The sequence below is a fragment of the Lutjanus erythropterus genome, chromosome 9 (genome assembly GCF_056507025.1).
Source record: "Lutjanus erythropterus isolate fLutEry1 chromosome 9, fLutEry1.hap2, whole genome shotgun sequence".
In the NCBI taxonomy this organism is placed as follows: Eukaryota; Metazoa; Chordata; class Actinopteri; order Lutjaniformes; family Lutjanidae; genus Lutjanus; species Lutjanus erythropterus.
Window position 1 is genome coordinate 27044119 of NC_139325.1, and position 21388 is coordinate 27065506.

A 21388-nucleotide genomic window follows, 5' to 3' on the forward strand; every position below is an offset into this window, starting at 1 on the left:
ATCGTGATCCGTGATCGTGATCGTGAAGAGGCATTGGTGCATATGTTTATTGAGACTAAAATATCCACATGACTGTGAGTCATCTGCCTTCATAAAAAAACTTAACATCTGTAAACAATAAAAAACTAAACTGAAACAGTTAGGAAGCTAACAGGGGTTAAACGGAGTTGAATAAAAACTGATGTAAAATACAAAACTATAAGTCATGAAGCTCAAAGAACTGGAGGTGGATTCAAACCTCTCCGTTGGCGCTGATGAGGATGGTCTGCAGGAGGTCGCCGGTGCCCCAGGAGTTCTGGCTCTTCCACACCAGGTCAGTGGGGGGGTTGTGGGTGGCATTGGCAGATGCAGCCCAGACCTGTACAGGTCAAAGGTCAGAGATTGTTTGGTTATTGTGTACTCAGGGACCTATTTCAGAAAGCAGTTTGAGTTTGTTCAGCCTGAGATGAAGGGAAACTCTGGGTTGTCTGCTTCAGACAGAGACAGAGTTCATTTAAACTCTGGGACAGTTACTCTGAATAAACTCTGAATTTCTCTCTGACTCCTCCCCTCCTGTAGAGGCTGAAGCAGCTGTCTGACACCTCCCCATTTCATTTTCTCATTCATACAGTCACATTAATATTTACCAATGCACGCTTTGATGATTGTTCTTATGTACTGTAAGTTTTCATCCATATTGTTGAGTATGTGAATTTTTTTAAACTTGTTTATGGATGTTATGTAATCTATGGTTACTTGTGTGTATGTGCACTGTGTGTGCAAACACCAGTCAGATTAACAATGGAAAGAGCAACAAACTGACAAATCTAGAGAACTCAGTGCAACTTACAGTGACGGATCCTCCAGCCTTCAGAGTGAACTTGTGGGGAAACTTGTAGGTGATGGGGCTGCCATTACCAATTTGTCTCTTCAACTGCCAGTTGGTCAGAGATTGGTCCTGCAGGAGAGAAATGGGAAGACAGATCGAGGACAGAAAACATGAAACAAAAATGTACTCTGGCGTGTAAAAATGTTTAAGAAAAGTAACTACGATTACACTGATACCAGTATTGGGTATCGGTCTGATACTGCGCTCATGTACTCATGCTCATTAAACTACTCTGACACCACCACACGATACCAGTTTACAAAAAGTACCTCCTCCAAAACAAGCAATGTAATAAAACATCTAAAGAACCAACACAACACAGAGTGCATGGTGTTCATGCTACTGGTAGCAGCGGAAAACACTAACAACAATTTGTTAGATTTAGAAATTAGGGACTCATATCAGTACTCAGTATGAGCAAGTGCCCAAATGTAAGTATGTGTACTTCGTCTGAAAAAAGTGGTATAGGTGCATCACTAAATGTAACAGCAGAATATTATTTTTGATAATACATAGGTTAATTAATTTAATTTTGGGGTGTTATTTTTGACACAAAACTTGACAGTTCTCGTTGCCACTTTATCTAAATAAAAATCTCTTCCTGCTTCTTTTTAACAGGCTAATGTACAACTCTGCCAGTGGAAATGTAAACACAGACTCGTTTCATCTGATTTCAAAAAGAATCCGACCAGATGGCAGGCATTAAAAATAACTAGGACTGCAGCCAATATGATTAAACATACATATACTATACAATGTCAAAAAACTTGTGAAAAATGTTCATCACAATTTCCCAGTGCCCAAGGCAACAACCTCAAATGGCTCCTTTTGTCCAACCAACACTCCAAAAGCAAAAAATTCTTACATTTAAGAAGCTGAAAGCAGCAAATATTTGACATTTTTGCTTCAAAAAATCATTGATTATCAAAAATACTTGACATTAATTGTCTTTCAATCAACTGATCATTGCATCTCTAAAAAAATTATACATTTATATTATACAGAAACAGCAAATCTTCTCGCTGATGGTCTTGTTAACTTATGTAGGTCATACAGAGACATCAGACTAGTTTAAAAACTCCTCATAGTTTGATTTTAATTAATTTAGTAAAAAAAAAAAAAAATCAATTTATTGTAAATGTAATATTATGTAAACAGGACAAAAAGAACGAGGTCATGTGTCAGTGCTGTAAAATCAGCTTAAACCAGGTTAAAAGGGGTTGAAAAGTCTCACTTACCTCATCAGCCTTGTTGCTGAGACGGACAAACTTGCCCTCCAGGTCAACCTCGTCCACCGTGATGCGCCCGCTGGCTGAAGCGTGCTGACTGATCCTGGTCTTGGTCACGGTGCCCCCCGCCATGCTGGAGGTCTCGCTGTCGTTGTCATTGAGGCGGCGCCTCTTGGTGCTGCCCGTGCCGGAGGAGTTGCGGCTGCTGGAGGCGGTGGTGGCAGACTGGAGCAGGCGGCTGGTGTGACCGTGGCCCGAGCCAGAGGTCCGTGTCACTGTGACCTTGGTGGCTGGAGGGCTGGGAGACAGACGCAGCCTGAGGAGAGAGGCGGGAAGCGATGAAGGTGATGGGTACAGACTGAGGCAGATACAGTCTCACATTGTTGGTTAAATGCCTGTTCATATCTCACCCTTACCGCTCTGCCACTCTTAACATTTACCAATGTAACCACCTTGTTCCTGTGATTGTTTGATGCATCGGAAGTGAACCAGGAAAAACTATAAAACTCTCTCCTCTTAGAAAAATCTGCATCAACACATTTATACCTGTGGTAACTTTAAAGCTATTACAAGAAGTTTTTAACTGAAACAGTCACACTTTAATGCTGATGCCTCCATATGACCTACATAAGTTAACAAGACCATCAGGGAGAAGATTGGCTATTTCTATATAGTTATTCTAAATGGCTGCCACCAAGTTGGACACTCCTTGAAATCAGACTAAATGAGCCTGTGTTTACATTTTCATAGACAAAGTTACAGTGAGTAGTAGTAGAAGTTTTTAACTAGTTATGAAACTCAGTTTAAAACTGATGCCTCCATGAGTTAACAAGACCACCCATGAGAGGATCGGCTATTTCTGCATTGTTGTTCTTAATCCATCAGATGGTACGAGCCTGTGTTTGTATTTTCCCAAGTCACAGTGAGTAGTACATTAGCTAGTTAAAAAGAATCAGGAGATTTTTATTTAGATAATTTTATTTTTGACATTAAATTTTATGCTTATGATAGTAGAAAAAGTCCTGCTGTTGTCAACAGGCACCTCCAAACTCAACACAGTATGAAAGTCCATTGTAGTAGCTTTGAGATATTTTTTTACTAACAGCTCTCTGCCTGTTTTCACTGAGCCTGTGCCTTGTCCACTGTCAGCTTTCTTTGATATTACTTGACTGTCTCTTCCTGTCATTTTGTTTGTATTTTTGCACTTAACTTTTAACAGTATTGCTGTAAAAGATCAGGTATGCTTTGCCAACTTAAATAGAAAGTGAAAGCTAATTATTCATATATTTCATACCTGCCAACACTCCCATTTTTCCTAAATTACTCCTGTAGTTCAAAGCCATCTCCTGGCACCCTCCTGTTTTCTAGTGTCTCCCGGGACACTCGCATAATTTGCATGGACCTCAAACTTTATTATGTATAACTGTCATACAAGGATGAATAAGTTTTGTATGATTGCCGGACATCACCCAAGTTGCCAGACAGTCTATGAAACCCAATTTACACTCTGTCACAGAAACCTGGCACTCCACAACCCCGTTCAAGGGCTGCAGCTTCTTTCTGTGCAGGCAACTAACGTCAGCTGCTGTCAAAGTGTCATGGCAGGACAGCTGAATACACCTGCAAATTTAAGCATAGCTGGACTGAATAGTCTCCATTTTTAACTGCTGGACACCAGCTCAGGACAGTGACCATGCCTTTTTGCAAAGCCTGAAGGGTTGATTTTAATATAGGACTGAAAAAGTTACATATTTTGATACTTAAATGTGGAGGTGTACATGTTTCTGTTTATGCTACTGTGATTTTATCCAGCAAAAGAAAAAAACAGAACCAGGTCTTACATGTTATGGCCAAAAATGTGTGGACATCTGAACATTACACCCATATGTGATCGCTGACCATTTCATTCCAAAGCTATGGGCCTTAATCTGCTGCTTAACATCCTCTGCTCTTCTGGTTTCAGACTTTCCACCTGATTTCAGAACCTGGTTGCAGAGATTTGATCCCATTCAACCACACAAGCATCGGTGAGGTCCAACACTGATGTTGGCCGATCAGATTTGGCTCACAGTCGGTGTTGGATGGTGTTGGGGTCAGACATTTTGGCTCTGTGCAGCCCACTCAGGTTCTTCAACACCAAACTGGAAAAACATCTTTATGGACCTGACATTGCACAGCGGGGCACTTTCCCAAACTCTTGTTACAAAGCTAGAAGAAAACTATTGTCTAAAATCCAATTGTATGCTGTAATATTAAGAGTCTTCTTAACTGTAATTAAGGGCACATGGAAAAAGTTAGCTTTTAAATCTTTCCGCCAGAAATGGCTTTCTAACACATGATTACCGGTCTATTTTAACACAAACCATGATCTTTTCCTAAACCTAATCAAGTACTTTTGGTGCCTAAACCTAACTATACTGTGACAGAAAACAGAAAACAATTGCACAAAACAAAACAAATCCGATGCCTACCATACACTACAAGACTCCTAAAAGACTTCAGTCTGACATCCTCTAACGTCTGAAGACAATTCATCATTAAGTCAGAATATTTAGACACAGATTTTACAAAGACTGGGGATCTTGCAGGGTTACAATTAACAAAGCTACAACTAAATTCCTTGTGAAATTCTTTCCCATAAACAATATGAGCATTTTTTCCATTAACCATTATTATGTATATTTGAAGAAAAAAAGGTAAGGAAGATCTATAAAGGGAATAAGATGACCAAATGAACTATTGCCATCTTTCCAATATCAAACTAATTATTTATATTTCCACATTTATTTTCTCATTCCTTTACAGGTTTATGGTATACGTGTTTTGTGTTTTTTAGAGAAGGACCACCTTATTTTAGGGCCACCTAAAATAAGAATTAGGGCCCAAACCAAGAAGAACGGCCCCAGACCAAAAGTACACATTAGTATGTGGACAGGGATGTTGCATTTAAGGCTGAAATGTCTGCATGATGTGTTACAGTGACCAAGTGGTTATTCGCTACCCTGTTTGCTGATTTCAGCTGATCTTTGCTTGACTGTCACAGTCAGTAGAGTGAGTAATGGTTTAACTGTTTGTATTCTGTCTTGCGAGTGATTCCTCCTTTCCTGTGACAATCTGTAGAACTTCATTTGTCTCCCAGTCATCATGTTTTTCAATGGTCTAGTTCCTGTGTTACAACAACCTCACCTCTCCTCCTCTCCCTCCAGCAGCTTCCTGTAGGCATTAATCTCCATGTCCAGAGCCAGTTTGATGTCCAGCAGCTCCTGGTACTCGTCCAGCTGCTGCAGCATCCGAGCTCGGATCTCAGCCATCTCCCGCTCTTTATCTTCCAGCCGCTGCCGCATCAGGTCCCGCTCCCTGGACAGAGCCTCCTCCAGCTCGCGCACCTTGGCCTCACTTGAGGCGAGCTGATTTAGAGAGAACACACAGACAAGAAAGGTTAGTCAATTAAGACCGCACAATTAAGCAGTCTGTGCACTACTTCAAAGTCTGCTCGATGAGTCAAGTAAAGATCGCAGTTAAATTAATCAATCATGCTTCGAAGAGGAGAAAATCCTGTTTGGGAGTATTCATGACAATGTCAGTCATCCACACAGCAGCATGACCAGTAAAACCAGTAGACAGATAACAAACCACTGACAGACAGTGTGACTGAGTGTGTGTGTGTACCTGTTTCTGCAGCATGCCGAGCTGGCTTGACATGCTCTCCATGCGAACACGCGTCTGCTGCAACTCTTCATGGGCAGCTCCCACCAAGTGGCTGTTCCTGTCGGCTGAATGACGAGCGTTCTCCAACTGATGGACAGAGAGACGATATAGTCTTATCACTGCACTGAACCGCCTGACACAAACTTCAGCAGTTCAATATTATTCTTTGCCGATAAGATGCCTGGTAAAGCAAACTGCAGTTTAGCTTTGCTTTGCAGTAAATTCCAATGACCAAAACTCCTGTTGTGTTTATCCACATTCCTTTTAAAGGGTAACTTCTGCATTTTTCAACCTGGACTGAGTTAGACGTGAAAATATCAGGAAAGGAGCGAGGGGGAAGTTGGACATCAGAGAAGGAGCAGGGAGAAACAGTTTATTTCAAACAAACCAGAGCTGGTGTTTGTTGGAGCAGTTGCCCATAAGTATTGCATTGCAACCTGTTTCATGGCTGATGGCTGCAGTGGTCTCACTCAATACTGGACCAATTACAAACATTAGCCCCCATTAGTCACTTAGACACAAAATTGTGGAAAAGGTTGAAAAATATTGGAGTCACTCTTTAAGATCCCCCATAAGACAGGGGTTATGTCTGTGTTAATTCATCTCTCTTCTAGTAGATAAAAAGCAAGAGACAATCTAAAGATGGACTACACACAGTTGGACAACTATCAGGACATTTAACAAACAGTCTCTACTTAGGCTCTAGGTGTTGGCAAAGCTGTGTCTCCTGTAGTATCCAGACGTACCTTGGAGTTGTAGGTCTTCTCAAGCTCGTCCTTGTAGAGGCGGACCTGATCCTCGTGCTGGGATCTCAGCTCGGCCAGGGCCTCAGCCAGCTTGCTCTCAAACTCCAGCTGCCGCCCACTGTCGATCTCCACCATGCGAGACTCGTGCCGGCGCTTGGACTCACGCAGCTCCTACATATACAGACAGGTTGGTGAGCACTTGGATTTGTCACATGACTACTCTAGCTGAGCCTTGTGTTCATTAGAAACTGATTCCAAGGGGTAGTTTGGATCATTTTACTGTGGTGTTGTATGAGGCATTTACTGATAGTCAGTGTATAAGGTACAGTAGACGCCGGCTGGCACACCTCCAGTTTGGAGAAGCAGAGAGGGGTACAGAACCTAAGTAATGAACTGCTATGAACAGGGACAGCAACAAAAGGTATTTTAGCCCCTTAAAAAGCTCCAGCTAAACTATTTTCACCACTTAACCTTGCTGTAAAACAGTGTTTTCTGACAGAAAACTGCAGTTATATATTGCTCTTTTCAAACCAACCAAACTCCATAGGAAAAATCAGTAATTGTACCTTGCAGAACATGTGAGTTGCTGGTGTGCCACTGCCTTGATCTGTTTGTGTGATTTTGATGTTTTAAAAGGATAGATGGGATTCACCAAAGCCACGCAACAGCACAAACAGACTAACAGATCAAGGCAGCAGTGAGGCAGCAAGTCCCATGTCCTGTTAGAAAAAATTACTGATTTTGCCAACAGAGCATTTGGTTGGTATGGAGAGAGCAATATTTACAATACCTTTTGCGCTGACCCCATCCACAGCTTAGCTTCCGTGTTGGTGTCCCTCTCTGTTTCTCCTAGCTGCTGGTGTGCCCATCGACATCTACTGTATCTAATACACTGACTGTCAATAAGTACCTCAGACAACCTCCTGGCAGATCATCCAAAAACTATCCCTTTAACTTTCTCAAAACTTTATTACTTTATTAAACTACAAACACCGAGTAATTTGTACTGATGTTTGGTTTATTTTCTTTCAGACCCTATAAACTCAAAGAGTCCACCTGTTGAAGCCTGCTACAGTCAATGAACTTAATTGCATTGATTAGTCAGACGTTGTGCAGTAATTAGTTGTTTGGAAGTACAGAGCTGCAACAGAGAAATCTGCTTCTCTGTTGACCTTTAAGCAACTCCTGATCATTATGTTTACATTTGGAGAACACGTCTGTTCAGGCTTTGGTCAGGACTGTTTTTTTAAGCAAATAATACACATATTACTCATGACAATATGAAGACATTATGATTTAACTCCAAGCAGTAGTACCAATAAAATTAGAAAATACACATCCATGAACTTTCAGGTATGGTTTAAGTATTGAATATGCACTGGCAGTTATGATGCTTTTCTATATTGCTGTTTATAATTTTATGTTTTCATTTAGTTACTTCCCTCTCCTCTTTAGATCTGATTATAAAGCTGAATAAGGGGAACAATTATGACATTGTGCTTAAGAGTTCCCTCTTTCTATGACTGTTTTGCAATCAGCTTGTATTTATCTTTTAATTAGTATGTGTTTAATCAGTTTTAATAATTTCTCAAATAGATATATCTCTTTTTTTCACTTAAATACATATTGATGTGCACGTTATGGTATGTTCTTTGTTCTACTTGATATTGCACAATGATGTGAGCTTGCAGCATTGAGCACAAAGTATATGGATTGATGAAATAAGTCAATAAAAAAGAAGTATGAAAAAAGAAGAGAGTTCTATATTCATCTGCAATGTATTTTTTGTAGTAAACTTAAGTTCAGATTAGTTCTCGACTGAGATTTAACCTAACAGAATAATTATATTTATTATCAGTCTTCACCCAGAACCCCTAATATAATGTTTAAATATTTTAAGTAAATGTCATTGTGGATGGTGGAGGTCGTCCAGAGTTTGCGACATGTAAACAACAGCAAAACAAATGCATCTGGTCGTCCTCCTGCACATTACAAAATCTACTTAATGATGATTGTTCAGTGCTAAAACATGTTGAGTTGTTTTTTAGTGGCAGTAGTTTTGTAGAATCTCTTCAATTAAAAGATTTTAGTCAGGACTTGACTTAAATTAAATCTAAGCATTTAATTTACAACTTATAAATACGTCTACTTGTACTGAGATTTATAGTTCTTGTGAAAGTAAACTTAAAATGAAATAAAAGAGAGGCAAGAAGCATGAAAAGGTGCAGCTATGAGACAGATCTGCATCAGGAATGCAAAACAAGCAGGCAGGTGGTTGGAAGTGAATCAATATTCTGTACTAAAAGATGAAAAGTAGGACAGATAACTGAGACAGCTCAATAAAAATAGAAGTGTTAAGGTCAGAGTGGGAACCTCAGAGTAGATGTTCTTCTGGAACTCCAGTTCCTCCTTTATGGTCTGCAGGCGGTTCTCAGCATCCACTCTCCTCAGCATCTCATCCTGCAGCTGCCTCTTGGCATCCGCTAAGTTACCCTCCAACTGGGAGGAAGAAGGAGGAGGAGGAGGAGGAGGAGGAGGAGGAGGAGGAGGAGGGGGTGGAAGAGGAAAGAGAAGATGAGGAGGAAAATGTTCTTTAATGGAGGCATGTAAAAGAAAAAATACAGCTCATGGTGTGATCTGTGCAGCACTGGCTGAGCTATGAACTCTTTTAAGAGAAAACCTGTAGTTCATCAGTATGGTCAGTAGGTGGAGCAAGGCCACAACAGTATCTACACTGGTCCTGTGGTAGAACTCATTGATAAAAGAAACAGCAGAGGATCAACCTTGTGTGCCTCACCACTTTGAGCTCATTCATAATCAACTGCCTGGCAGGTTCATATAAAATTACTACTTCCACTGAGGCATTTCTGCACTTAGGAGGCAGAGAAAGTGCCCGCACTGGGACAATCATTCCCTCATGTCATTCACTGTGGATTTGCACTCCAACTACTGACCGGATTTTATAACAGGTGGCAACCAAGGGTCTTAAAATGCTTCCCCTTTTACAACAAATGCAACAGCATGTCTTTAGAGTTTAACCAGATGTAAACAGCAGCAGGACCATAATGTTTTCTGTTTACAGTTCAGAATGACGTCTCATGGGAAAAGCTTACATCCTCTGTAAGCTGAAATGATCCTGTCATTAGTGTTGATGCTCGCTGTGCCACAATGTATAAATAAACATGCATCCTCTAAACGTGTTTCTATTTGCTCTGAGTGATGAAACATTCCCTTGCTGCCTTCAACAACCATGTAATACTTCAGGGGCCATAAATCCAGAAACTTCCTCAAGTCTTAAGAGAGGAAGTCTAAGACAGGATTTGTCCCCAGTTTGGTATTGCAGAAACAAATTCTAACTGACTTTAGGAATACTATCTTACTTCTCTTATCAACTTTTATATCTGTTACCTGCTACCAACTGGAGCTATTATAGTTCACTAAAACTAAAGACTAAAACTAGGGGTGAGAAAACATTTTAGTTAAAAAGTAGAGTCAGTAGGATTTTGCCCGAGTTGTTTGTAAATGCATCAGGATGTCAAATACCAACGTTTTGGGTTGGTAGCATGTCTCTAGCACAGCAAAACAATGAGAAAAAGTAAGGTAATACAGCTGCCAACACATGTCTAGTCAGTCATAACTGAAAGGGATTGTGTTTACATAAGTCTATACGTTGTTTTAAGATTAAACCTTTAATTGACACATAAAAACTAGACTTTAGAAAAAAACTGAAAATACAACTAACTAAAATAAAATAAAAATATAAAGTAAATGTCTTAAGTTTTAGTCTTTGTTTATTTGGACAAATTTGTTAACATAAAAAGCCTACAGAGGCATTAGTGCTTATGTTTACTGAGAATGGGATTCACTGAACTATATGAACTTCTTAACTCTTAGCCCTGACAAAATCATTCCCGCCCAACACTAAAATTAAACATTTTTAAACAATAAAAACTAAACTCAAACAAGCAAACCCACTCTGGAAACTAACTGAAACTAAACTGATGTGAAAACAAACTTGATATAAAAACTGATGAAAAATAACAAAAAAACATAACAACCTTGTTACCAGCTACCGCTATTTTTCTCACCTTGTGAGCTAAACAGCTCTGCAGCTGTTGGTTTTCGTCATTGAAACATGGACAATGAAAAATTGCTAACTCAGCAGATAACAGCAGCTGGGATACAATAGCAGACACAGTTTCTGCCAGATTAAACAAGTTAGTTAAAACTACTTGGTGGAAATTGAAAGTTAGGACAGCTTAATGGTCTTCCTTAAGTTATGAGAGTTTACTAAACATTTCGGGGAGCTGAGAAGCTTGTGTTATATACTTATCCTATCTTCAGTTAGGATAGGAGCATTAACTTCGGCTGGCTTTTTTCCTAAATCTGGTCCTAACCCTAACTACCATGGTAATCAAAACCAGTAAAACAGAATATGCAACTTAGAAAGTTTCTGTAAAGTGGTCCCAGGTTCAATAAAAGTGTTTTTACCTTGGCCAGCTGAGCCTTGAGGTCCTTCACCTCAGCCTCCAGGGCTCGTTTCTCTCCCAGGGCTGTGGTGAGCGCAGCATCTTTAGAGTTGAGCAGAGCCTCCAGGTCCCTCAGCCTGATCAGAGCCGCCTCCAGGTCAGACTCCTTTTTACTGTTCCTGTAAAGACATGAGACAGAGAAGAAGTGGACATTGGTGTGCTGTCCCTTTGATACTATGTGTGTCTTTATCACCCCCTGCTGTATACATCTGTCACATCCCTGCTGGTGGTGAGTTTAACCTCTCGTCCTCTCTGGTAATGCAGCTTGTGAATTTTTCAGGACTTCTCTTTGATATTTTACACAATTGTTTTTCTTTTTGGTTGCAGTCTGGATGATTTGGCCTCCTTGGAGAAAAGTAATTCATCTCATGTTGCTTTAAAAACCAAATTGCAGACTGCTAGACTTCTGTTAAAGCTGATAAATGTTTCATTACGTTTTCAAATTTCATTCTAATGCACTTTCAACTGCCTCTGTGTTAGAAAGCTGCTAACAAATAAAGCTGCCATGGCCTTGATGGCAGAGGTGGAAAGTAAGCAAGCACAAGAGCCTCAAAATTATACTTAAATTCCATTTTATGCTACTACTACTACTACTATTAGTTTTATCTGACAACTATAGTTATTAATTACTTTGAAGGTCAAGGGTTTACATTAGAAATACATGCTCGATTTATAAAACATGATGGATTTTAGATGAACTGTTACATGTCATTAAACTACCCAGCAGTCTAAAAAGTTATTTAAATTAGCTTAATTTGGACGTGTTACAACATAAAATGCTATTTATACACTAGTGCATACATAATAATACATAATAATAATATGTCACACTGATGTTGATCATGTACTTTTATTTTAATTTTGAATACATCCTGCTGCTACCTCAGTATATCTGAGGTCCTACTTCCAAACTGCAATACCCCTACATGACCAGCAGGAAAATCATTTCCATTCAGCCTGGATTTTGCTTCGAGATCAGACCATTTTCATGTTGAAGTAAGGTTTTATAATGACTTACACATGGTTTTTAGCCTAAGTCATATTTAAGATCAAAATCGACTGTTAGTCTGTTTTATAAATGAGGCTTCTGCTCCTTCACTTCTGCCTTAAGTGAAACATGATAGGTGGTGTGTAACTGTGCTGCAGCGACAGAAGTTGTAGATGATACAAAGTGCTGTTGTACAGTGCTGTGAGTGCCGCAGTTGTCCAGTGTTGATGTGAACTGAACTCAGGCCAACACATCAATGTGCTGTTATTAGCCTTCCGTACTGAGTAAGAGACCATTAAACTGAATCTCCAGGGAAGCTGTGTTGAATTAAGAGAATTCACGTTTGTTGCGCATGTGCTTGTGCATGTGTGCCCCGCCTCTCCTCTAAAATCTCTACAGGAACCAATTTAGAGTTCTGGTTGGAAAAAAACAAGTTGGATGCAGCCATGGAAAAACAATACTCTCCCAGCAGAAGATGAAGGGAGCAGAGCGGAGAGACTGAGAGGTTGTTAGCAGTATAGGTGGTGCATGCACAGCCAAGAGGAAAATGGTCCCCGTGTTATTCTATTTGGCCCTGTGGGCTAGTCTTCATTGTCACTAATAATGGCCATCTGCTGGGGGAGATGGCTTCCAGGCTGCTCACACAGACCTCAGAGTGCTCCGGTCACTGCCAGCCAGGCGTTAGGACGAGCAGGCACAATGAGCTACACTTTAACTCCGACACAAACACACTCACAGCGAGATAAAGTTACTCCACACACCGGAGAAAAATGATTCACAACAAAGCTCCAGTCCATTCACAAGCTATTACCTCAGAAGTGAAACTGTAATTTATTGGTTTATGATACAGCAATCAATATCTATTACTGCATTCAATAAACACTAATCAGGCTTCAGAGGAGTCTGAAAATGCAATTCAGCCTCCTGAAAAGAGCCGGGGAAAAGAGAGAAAATAAACTGGCAGAAAATCAGAACTTAACTATGGCTGCTTCAGGGACAAACAGGAAAAGCTGAAAGTGGAAACAAATGAATGAATCTTTCATATCCACAAAAATTAAATCCAGAGAAAACATATGTATGCTGTTTTACAGATGTAAAATCAAGCTCAGAGACCTTGAAAGGCTAATTACATAAAGGCCTCCCAGACTACTCATTGTTCAGATGAAAATAGAGGCACAGCCCGGCGTTTGACTGGGTCCAAATCAAATAAGCATCATGGCCGCCCAGGCACACAAACACGCAGACAAACCGAGGGACAGAGGCACAGACACCCTGCACCAATCACCCGCACAGTACGTGAAGCAGTCAGTCAGTTGCCAGTTTATTAGGTACACTTAGCTTCATGAAGGTTATAATGTTTTTGTTTAAACTGTTTCAGAGAGGTACTGTATGGCCATTTTGGAGTTGTAATTTGTAGTGTTTTTTTTTCTCGAAGTGTAACTATAATAAAGTGGCATCTGAGTGTATATATTCTCTGGTAACTCAACAATGACCTTTTCCAGAGCCCTAAACCAACTATTGATGGCCAGATGTTCAGACCAGATGTTCATACATTCCTCTTTTTTCAACAAAGCACCAGTTCATATTTATTATCTTCCCTAAGTCGTTAAAATAGTCTTCTACAGTAACAGCTGGTTGTAAACATCTCGCTCAGGGCCAGATTGTTTGACTGCATTTCTGTGAATATTGCAGGTATGTTTCACTTGAAACACTCAGTTACCACTTTATTAGGTACACATAGCTAAAACAAATGCAGTCTAATACAACAGTTCTTTAGGTGTTTAGGTGTACTGCAGTGTTGGGGAGAAACTAGTTACATGTGGCTGCATTATCTAATTAAATTACAAAGTTAATGTAATTGTGTTGAAAAAAGTGGAATTCAATTTTCTTTACTAATGAAAATGTTAGTGATTATAAAGGAGTTATATGTGGATATATTCTTTTTAATAAAAAGTTTATATGTAGAATCAGTTGCTTTGAATCTTTTCTCCGTGCAAGATCTTGCATATTTCTGGACGAGGACTGCAGTGCTGTTGAGTGCAACACCATCGAGAGCAGAATGACTTACAACGGGGCGTCTCTGCGTCCAGACAGGCTCCATTCAGTGTGCATTATACAACAGGTAGTTTCAACCAAGCAATCTGATTGGTCAACAAGACATTTAGAACGTGATGAAATCAGCATGACAGCACACTGTGCTTGTCATTAAAAATATTTCTCAGCTCATGAAAATAAATCATGAACCACACTGGGCCTATATAGACTATGACCTTCTGTTGAACTGTTTCATGTAGCTGTTACAGTAACATTTATAGAATAATTCAATTATATTCGTTAAAGAAATTAGAAATTGATTTATGTTGCTGTTAGACTGCTGCTTCACAGCCCTGTGCATGCCTCCCTTGTTTGCAGCAAGCTGGAGAGCAAACAGTTCTGTGACTGCAATGAACATGTTTTTGAAACACCAACAAATATGAAATATGTGAATTCTGGAAATCAATGTATTTCAATACATTTTGACTTTTCAGCTTTACAGCGCTCTGTACTGTACTGTGACTGGCTCCTGCTACTGAGCTGTGATTGGCTAGTTCTTTTTCACACTAAACTAGACAACCTGAGTCTGAGCCATGCCTGCAACCAGCTGACCAGGTCAAGGTGGATGGGCCTGTCACCTTTCAGTGCTGTAAATTCAACAATATTTTCTTTATGAAATCAGAAAAGAGCTCCGACATAATTTACTCCAGGTAAAATGCAACTGCAATTAGTCACGAAAAGAAAAGAAAAAAGTAATCAAATGCAAAATGTTACATTACTCTGACAAGATCACAGAGCTAGGAAAGTTTTTTTTCCCCCCTAACTTTTTTTGTTGTCATTCTCATAAGGAATGTGACTCTTTACAACCCAGGTGTACAAGTACTTGAGGTGATGGCTATAAATACTCTGAGAAAAACACGAATGTGTCAAGAACACACACACACACTCTCATACAAACATTCCCTAAATTCTTGACCCTGCAAAGACTGGAGCCTACAGTAACACTTGGGCCCACATGAACATGTCAGCCATCAATACGTGTCAAGACGCCTACAAGACGGGCAGATTACTAACTGAGGTAAAATGAGACACGGCTGCAGCTATAAAATGTTTTAATGACTATTATCTTGTTGAGATAGTAAAGTTTAAACCACTTCTGTTTGGGCTGTGCTCCCTAAGGCTTATATAACTCTCTCTAGGTGTGATGAAAACTCATTTTCCACGGCTGCTGGTGTTATTGTGGAACACTTTAAATTCACCACAATGCAGCTCATTAACATACTATGGACTTTAACGATAAACCCAAATCAACCAAAACAGCTCTGTAACGAGACAGAGACAAGTTTTCTTTTCGTTTAACTGGGCTGCAAAGAGTACATGCATTAGTGATATGCACACATTTTTCACATTTGTTTACAACTTGAGATAAACATTACTTAAAACTATACAGCTCTTTGTCTAGACGCTTGATAATCTTTTCAATGAAACATTTTAACGGTCTGATTCTGCGAGCAGATGAATGCTTGTGAGTGAGGCTGCTGTGACGTTCATTAGCACTAATGGGCCCAGTGGATCAGCTCCAGCAGTGAATTAATGGACAGAAGTGGGTTTGGTATAGTGACATGCTGTTTGACTGTTTGTACTTTCTTCATACACAAATATGACGGCAGGACAGAGAGTGTTTTCTTACAGCAGAATGACGTGCACCGTAACAAGTTGTTGAATGCTTTTAAAAGAAATCTCTCATACGATGAATCGAGCAGCTGCTGTGAGATGCTCCAATTACACTCCGATAAAAGAGAAACAAAACTAAGAGCTATGCCAACGGCTTCATGAGGCTGTAGCATAGCCTCCAGGTCTGAGAAGTGAAGCTAATGCTGAAGTGCTTTAAATCTGCACTTTCTCTAATGGCAAGCAGGGGGTGCCTCTACTGGTTGCAAAAAAAAGTCCAATTGCATGTAAGCTTATGAGAAACCCTACTCCGCACTTGATTTATGACCTCAGATAAGGGTTTCCTTAGGACTTTATAGTCTAAATTGCTTGATTCTATTCTTTTTCAATACCTTAACTTGGTGTTTATTTTGTAAATTACAGTCCAATTTGGAGCAAAATAGACAATAATATCCTTTAAGGCATGGCTACCTTATAAATAACAAGTTGCTACCATGGCATGTCCTTGGGTTTTCATTCAGATCGAGGTAAGGACAGAGGAATAACAAAGCATATCCTCCCCAACTCCACCCTTGTTCAAATATGCTCACTTCTGGCTCCAAAAAAAACAAATCTGCAACAGCCATAACGCCAAACTCGAAGCATCACAATGGTAATCAACAAACCAATGGGCAATGTGATGGTGGATTTCCACTTGGGTCATACTCCTAGATGTATAATAGAATTAGACAGGGGATTTCCTTTGAGCATTGCTTCCAATTTTTCCCAGTGGTGACTTGCAGTGTTGCAGTGAAAAATTCCCCAAAAAGCATCTTTCCCATACTGTCGACAGAACACATCAAACTACAAACAAGGTCAGTTTTGACTCTACTATGATTTTTTGATCCATGAATATTTATAAAACTTTCCTAGAGTCAAGTGATTTAAAATTCTGTGACATCATCACAATGTAAAGTCTATTGGCCAAGTGTGTGGAGCTAACGGGAGAAATATTACCGCACATATTCAGTAGGCCGCATACTGCAGATGTAAACGCAGAAGCTAGAAAATTTTTTGGGTGTATGAGCCAGTTATTACAAGTTATTACAATTCATCCGTATGGAGACATGAATGGATCAGCACCAGGTTCCATAGCAATCCGTCCAACAGTTGTCAAACTGCTGGAAACCACAAATGTCAACCTTGTGGTGGTGCAAAAGAAAAAGTCTTCTGGGAACCATGAATATCTGTACAAAATTATGTCTGCCGATCTGTACTGCTGTAGTACAACATTTTTATTAACAGGTTTGGTTTTCAAAAGGAACAAAATTGTGGTAAAAAAAATAAAATAATGCATTTTATTTTTCCAAAAGCAGTTTGATTCTGTTTTGATCTCTTAAAGACTTATAAAATGACTTGTTGATGTCACCGCATCTGTTTTGTAAGATCTCTGGATTTAATACAGATTAAGTGGGATGTGGGCTAGATTTGAAGTCACAATTTTAAAAATGCAATAAATAAACTGGTATTAGCTGTGGACCATTCATAGCCTTCATAGCTCCTGGGGTACAAGATCCATGCCTAGTTTGTTAGCAAATATTTAAACAGATTAAACTGTTAACACAGAATGATAAATTAGATGACAGCTATTCCAAATTTTTTTTGGTTTTACTGCACTGTACTGACAAAATCACGTGGAAACCAGCAGATTAAATAAATAAAACATCAGGCCACAGTAACGGGACTTCAGCTGAACACGTGTAACACAGAGTGATGTGACCAACTCATCTTTAACATGCTGTCTTTGCTTCTGGCATCTCCAGGATGATGTTCCTGGATGTCAGCTTAAAACGGTGCGTGGCGTCTGAAGACAACAGAAGGATTTTGGAAAACCTTGTCAGTGTGTGTGTGTTCGTATTTCTCTTAAGTACACGTGTATGTGTGGGAGTGTTTGTGCAATGTTGAGTCTGTTCTGCACTGTGTGTGGGTGTGTTGGCTGCAAAACCTGTGTGTATCGCCATGTAGGTTTAATCCATCCCTGCACTGTATGTATGTGTGTATTCTTTTATGACATCAGCTCTTAATGCGTTATGAAATGTGTATGTTGCCACATACAGTGCATATGCACGCATGTCCCTGCACACATGTTTTTTCATATACTATTTACATAATCCAGTTCAGTGTACGTGTGAGTTCTTCATGCAGGCGTTTGCTTTGGACTACCTGTTTATGTAATCCAGTTTGATTTGTGTAATTAGAGAGTCTCAGTGTAAATACCCTCTGACTTCATGTTTACACTCTGCTCCATCAAAACTGATGCCTCGCAGGCTGTGCTCAGGACACACGTGTGGAGTCACTCTGCAGTTATTTTTTAAGAATCACACTATTAATATTTACAGTACAATACACAGTCAGCACGAGTCTAACAAATGTGGTACTGAGAGTGGCTGAGAGCCAACAGATGAGCAAACAAATTGCAGATTACATTTGGGAAATTAGGTAAATAAAGCGAAAAAATACCAGCCTGTTTCATCAAGATAAGGGAAAATCTGTTGCAAGTAAAACAAGGCAGCAGAGTTGTTTCCAAGCCTGCAAACTGAGACAGACCTTTATGCCAAAAGGGCAGCGCTGCACGCTTTCTATTCGGCACTGAAATTAAAAACAGACAAAGAAGTGTAATTTCGGGCGAGCTTTATTCTTATTTTTTTTTAGTGTAGTCCACTTGTCTTATTTGTCATGCCTTCTTTCCTCCCACACACAAACGTCTGCACACTTGAAAACAAAAAAAAAAATATTACTGAAAAATAATAAAGGTTTTCACATCATTCCACCCTCTTCAGATGCAATATCAAAGCTTTTTTAAGGCATTTTTGTTACAATAGAGTAAATGACACATTTTGAGGCACAGAGACAAAATGGGAGCTATTGGACGGAGACAGTGTGAGATGGGGGAGAGGAGGAGAGGAGAGGAGAGGCTGGTGGGGTGGTGTGAAATGGAAATGCGAAAAGAAAAGAGACAAAAAGAAAAAAGGAGAAAGAGGGGGAATAATAGAGACGAGAAATCTGAGGAGGAGGAGGAGGAATGTGTTGGCTCGGCTCCCAGCCTCAAGGATGACTCACAGCTATCTTTGTCCACCCCAGTAACGAGAAACGAACCCCGCCTCATGGAGTGAAAGAGAGAAAAAAGCCCACCCCCCCCCACCCGCCTGTTTTGCTATGCCGTTGCCACGGCAACCAAGGCCTTGTCGTCAGGCCTGCTAGTATGCCATTTCTACCACGCTGTGGACGCAATGGAATAAAAAAGGTGTAGACTTTTCTAAGCAGATTTTCAAAATATCTCACGACGGAGAGGGTGTGCTTGTTGCACACACCAACCTATAATTTCGACAAGATATGGCGGACGAATTACTGCAGCCACATTTTCCAAAAAAATCTTTATGGGACTTTAGTAACACTGATGCCAAGTAGTTAATCAGTACCGAGAGCTAAGAGAAAACCTCAATTTATAATGTCATTTTAGAGCAGGGGCACATTTAATTCAGAAAGAAAGAAAAAGCTTCTTATATTTCCATATACAATATTCATATTTTAACAGCAGCACTATTTTAATGCACTACTCTGGAACTGCAGCAGATATCGCAGAAGCGAAAACTGTGTGCACAACATTTTTCATGGCCATGGACCCCACTTCACAGGTAGAGGGAGAATTATTATCTGTACATCACATGAATGAGAGGTGATCAAAAAAGTTAACCCCTGCACACTTAACTCCATGTCACGAAAGTTTAACAGACAACATTTCAATCCCACTTGGATCATCCTCAGGTCAGAATGTTTAAACAATGGGAGGGTAAATACCCTCTTACTCCAAAACTAAAGACTCGCACACCTACAGGTCTAAATCAAGACAATGAGAGAAAACATTTTGTCTACAAAAATAAAAAATGGTGGCAGTATCATGATGACTACAAAAATGTGCCCTAGACCCTGACAGACTTATCTGTAAAATGTTGGTTTATTAATTCATTACGTTTGTAATGTAATCCAACTTCTTTTCAGAGGAATGTCGATACCTACAAGATTTAAAGATTTTGTCTTTTCCTCCTATTACAGAACACTTTTCAGTGTAGGTCGCATGGATTTTTCATGTGAGAGGATGATTTTGATGTTTTCATTCATATTTCATATTGTGAAGTATGCTTTTTGAACTACTCTTTTACTCTGTTTAATTTATTGAATTGTTAATGGTTTTTGAATGTTTATCATCCTAAGCAGGTTAAGTGATTATCCACACCTGCAGCTGTACAGTTTGTCACCCTATTAGAGTGCATGAAATATAAATACGGTTCGGGTTCCCATTGTTGAAACACTCTGACCTGACAAAGATCAAAACGTTGCCTATTAAACTTCTGTGGCATGGAAGTGTGCAGGCGTTACCTTTTCACAGACCAGACTTCCTTGAACACTTGAGATCAGGCCGATTAGTCTGACTGATTATGCATTTGAAATATAATTTGTGATATTATTTATTAGCAATTTCATTATTCCCATTTTCATTGAAAAACGATTAAAATTATCATGATGTCACTTTTGCAGGGATCTGTACCAAACAAAGATGTTTGTAGAATATGATTTGTAGGCCAAGATGTCTCAACATGACAATATTTAATCTAAAATTGTATTTTGACACACATTTTGCCTTTCACGAATATTGAAACTGAAAATTGCAGTAGGCCATATTGCAATTTCAATAAAATTCTGATTAATTGTTCAGCCCTACTTGAGATTATACAGCTTCATTCCCTGACATTTGCAGCCTCCTGTTTCTCCTAGCTTACAGGAAAAATTCATGCTTTTACTACTCGGTCCTGCACTGATCAGATTGTTTCTGATAACGAGAGAATATAATCTTGGTTGTAGTGGATCCCCTTTAAAAGGTTAGTTCATCCAAGTTACAATAAAACATATTTCCCTCCTTGCCTCCAGTAATATCTACCCAAACAGATTTTTTCAGTTTTAGATTTTTTTGCTCAGGCATTGAGGTAATTGTATCTGTAATTTCTGCTGCTACCCCAGTACAATTGAGGTGAATGGTTAATTTGTAATTTAATTTAATGTCTGTTTCTCTTCCTATTAGTCTGGGTAATTCACAGACCTCACTGTCAACAGTTGATAGCATGCTCTCCGGTTTATCCAAAGTAACAAGGACAGTATCTGAGAGAAAGAGATGCTTTTACTTAAGAACTCTAAGAAATTTATATTTCCTTGTATGACACTAAAGAAAGACTTTATTTTATGTTTTTGTCATATACGATATAGCTTTGCTTTTAGGTTGAAGATCACAGAGTTTACGCCCGTTTAATGAAACGTGCTGTATAAATAAAGCTTTTTCTCAACGTCATCATCACAGTCTGTCCAAAGGATGTCATGATCTAACAATCATGTCACTATGAAACGGCAACCTTTCATTTCATATTTTAATAAATTGCCTGTGTTGTCTAATGAATGAGACTCGTCTGTCCGGTAAAATAAATCACAATTAATCTGATCTTTTATCTATCCCTCGTCTGTTTAACTGATGCCCTGTGGTAGTTTTACTGCACAAAAAAAAAAGAAAGAAAAAAAAAAGCGCTATA

General features: G+C 39.4%; 1 protein-coding gene across 3 annotated transcripts in view; it reads right to left on the reverse strand.

The window, feature by feature from the left end:
* lmna (lamin A) overlaps nt 1-21388 on the reverse strand; it is a 55528-nt gene that overhangs the window by 4843 nt on the left and 29297 nt on the right. For all 3 annotated transcript variants that reach the window (XM_084726943.1, XM_084726942.1, XM_084726944.1), the window contains 8 exons: nt 11043-11199; nt 8925-9050; nt 6552-6722; nt 5767-5892; nt 5284-5504; nt 2107-2413; nt 830-937; nt 239-358 (listed from right to left, as the gene is read on the reverse strand). In XM_084726943.1, coding sequence (XP_084583069.1) covers nt 239-358; nt 830-937; nt 2107-2413; nt 5284-5504; nt 5767-5892; nt 6552-6722; nt 8925-9050; nt 11043-11199 — 1336 coding nt within the window. The remainder of the gene's footprint in view (nt 1-238; nt 359-829; nt 938-2106; nt 2414-5283; nt 5505-5766; nt 5893-6551; nt 6723-8924; nt 9051-11042; nt 11200-21388) is intronic.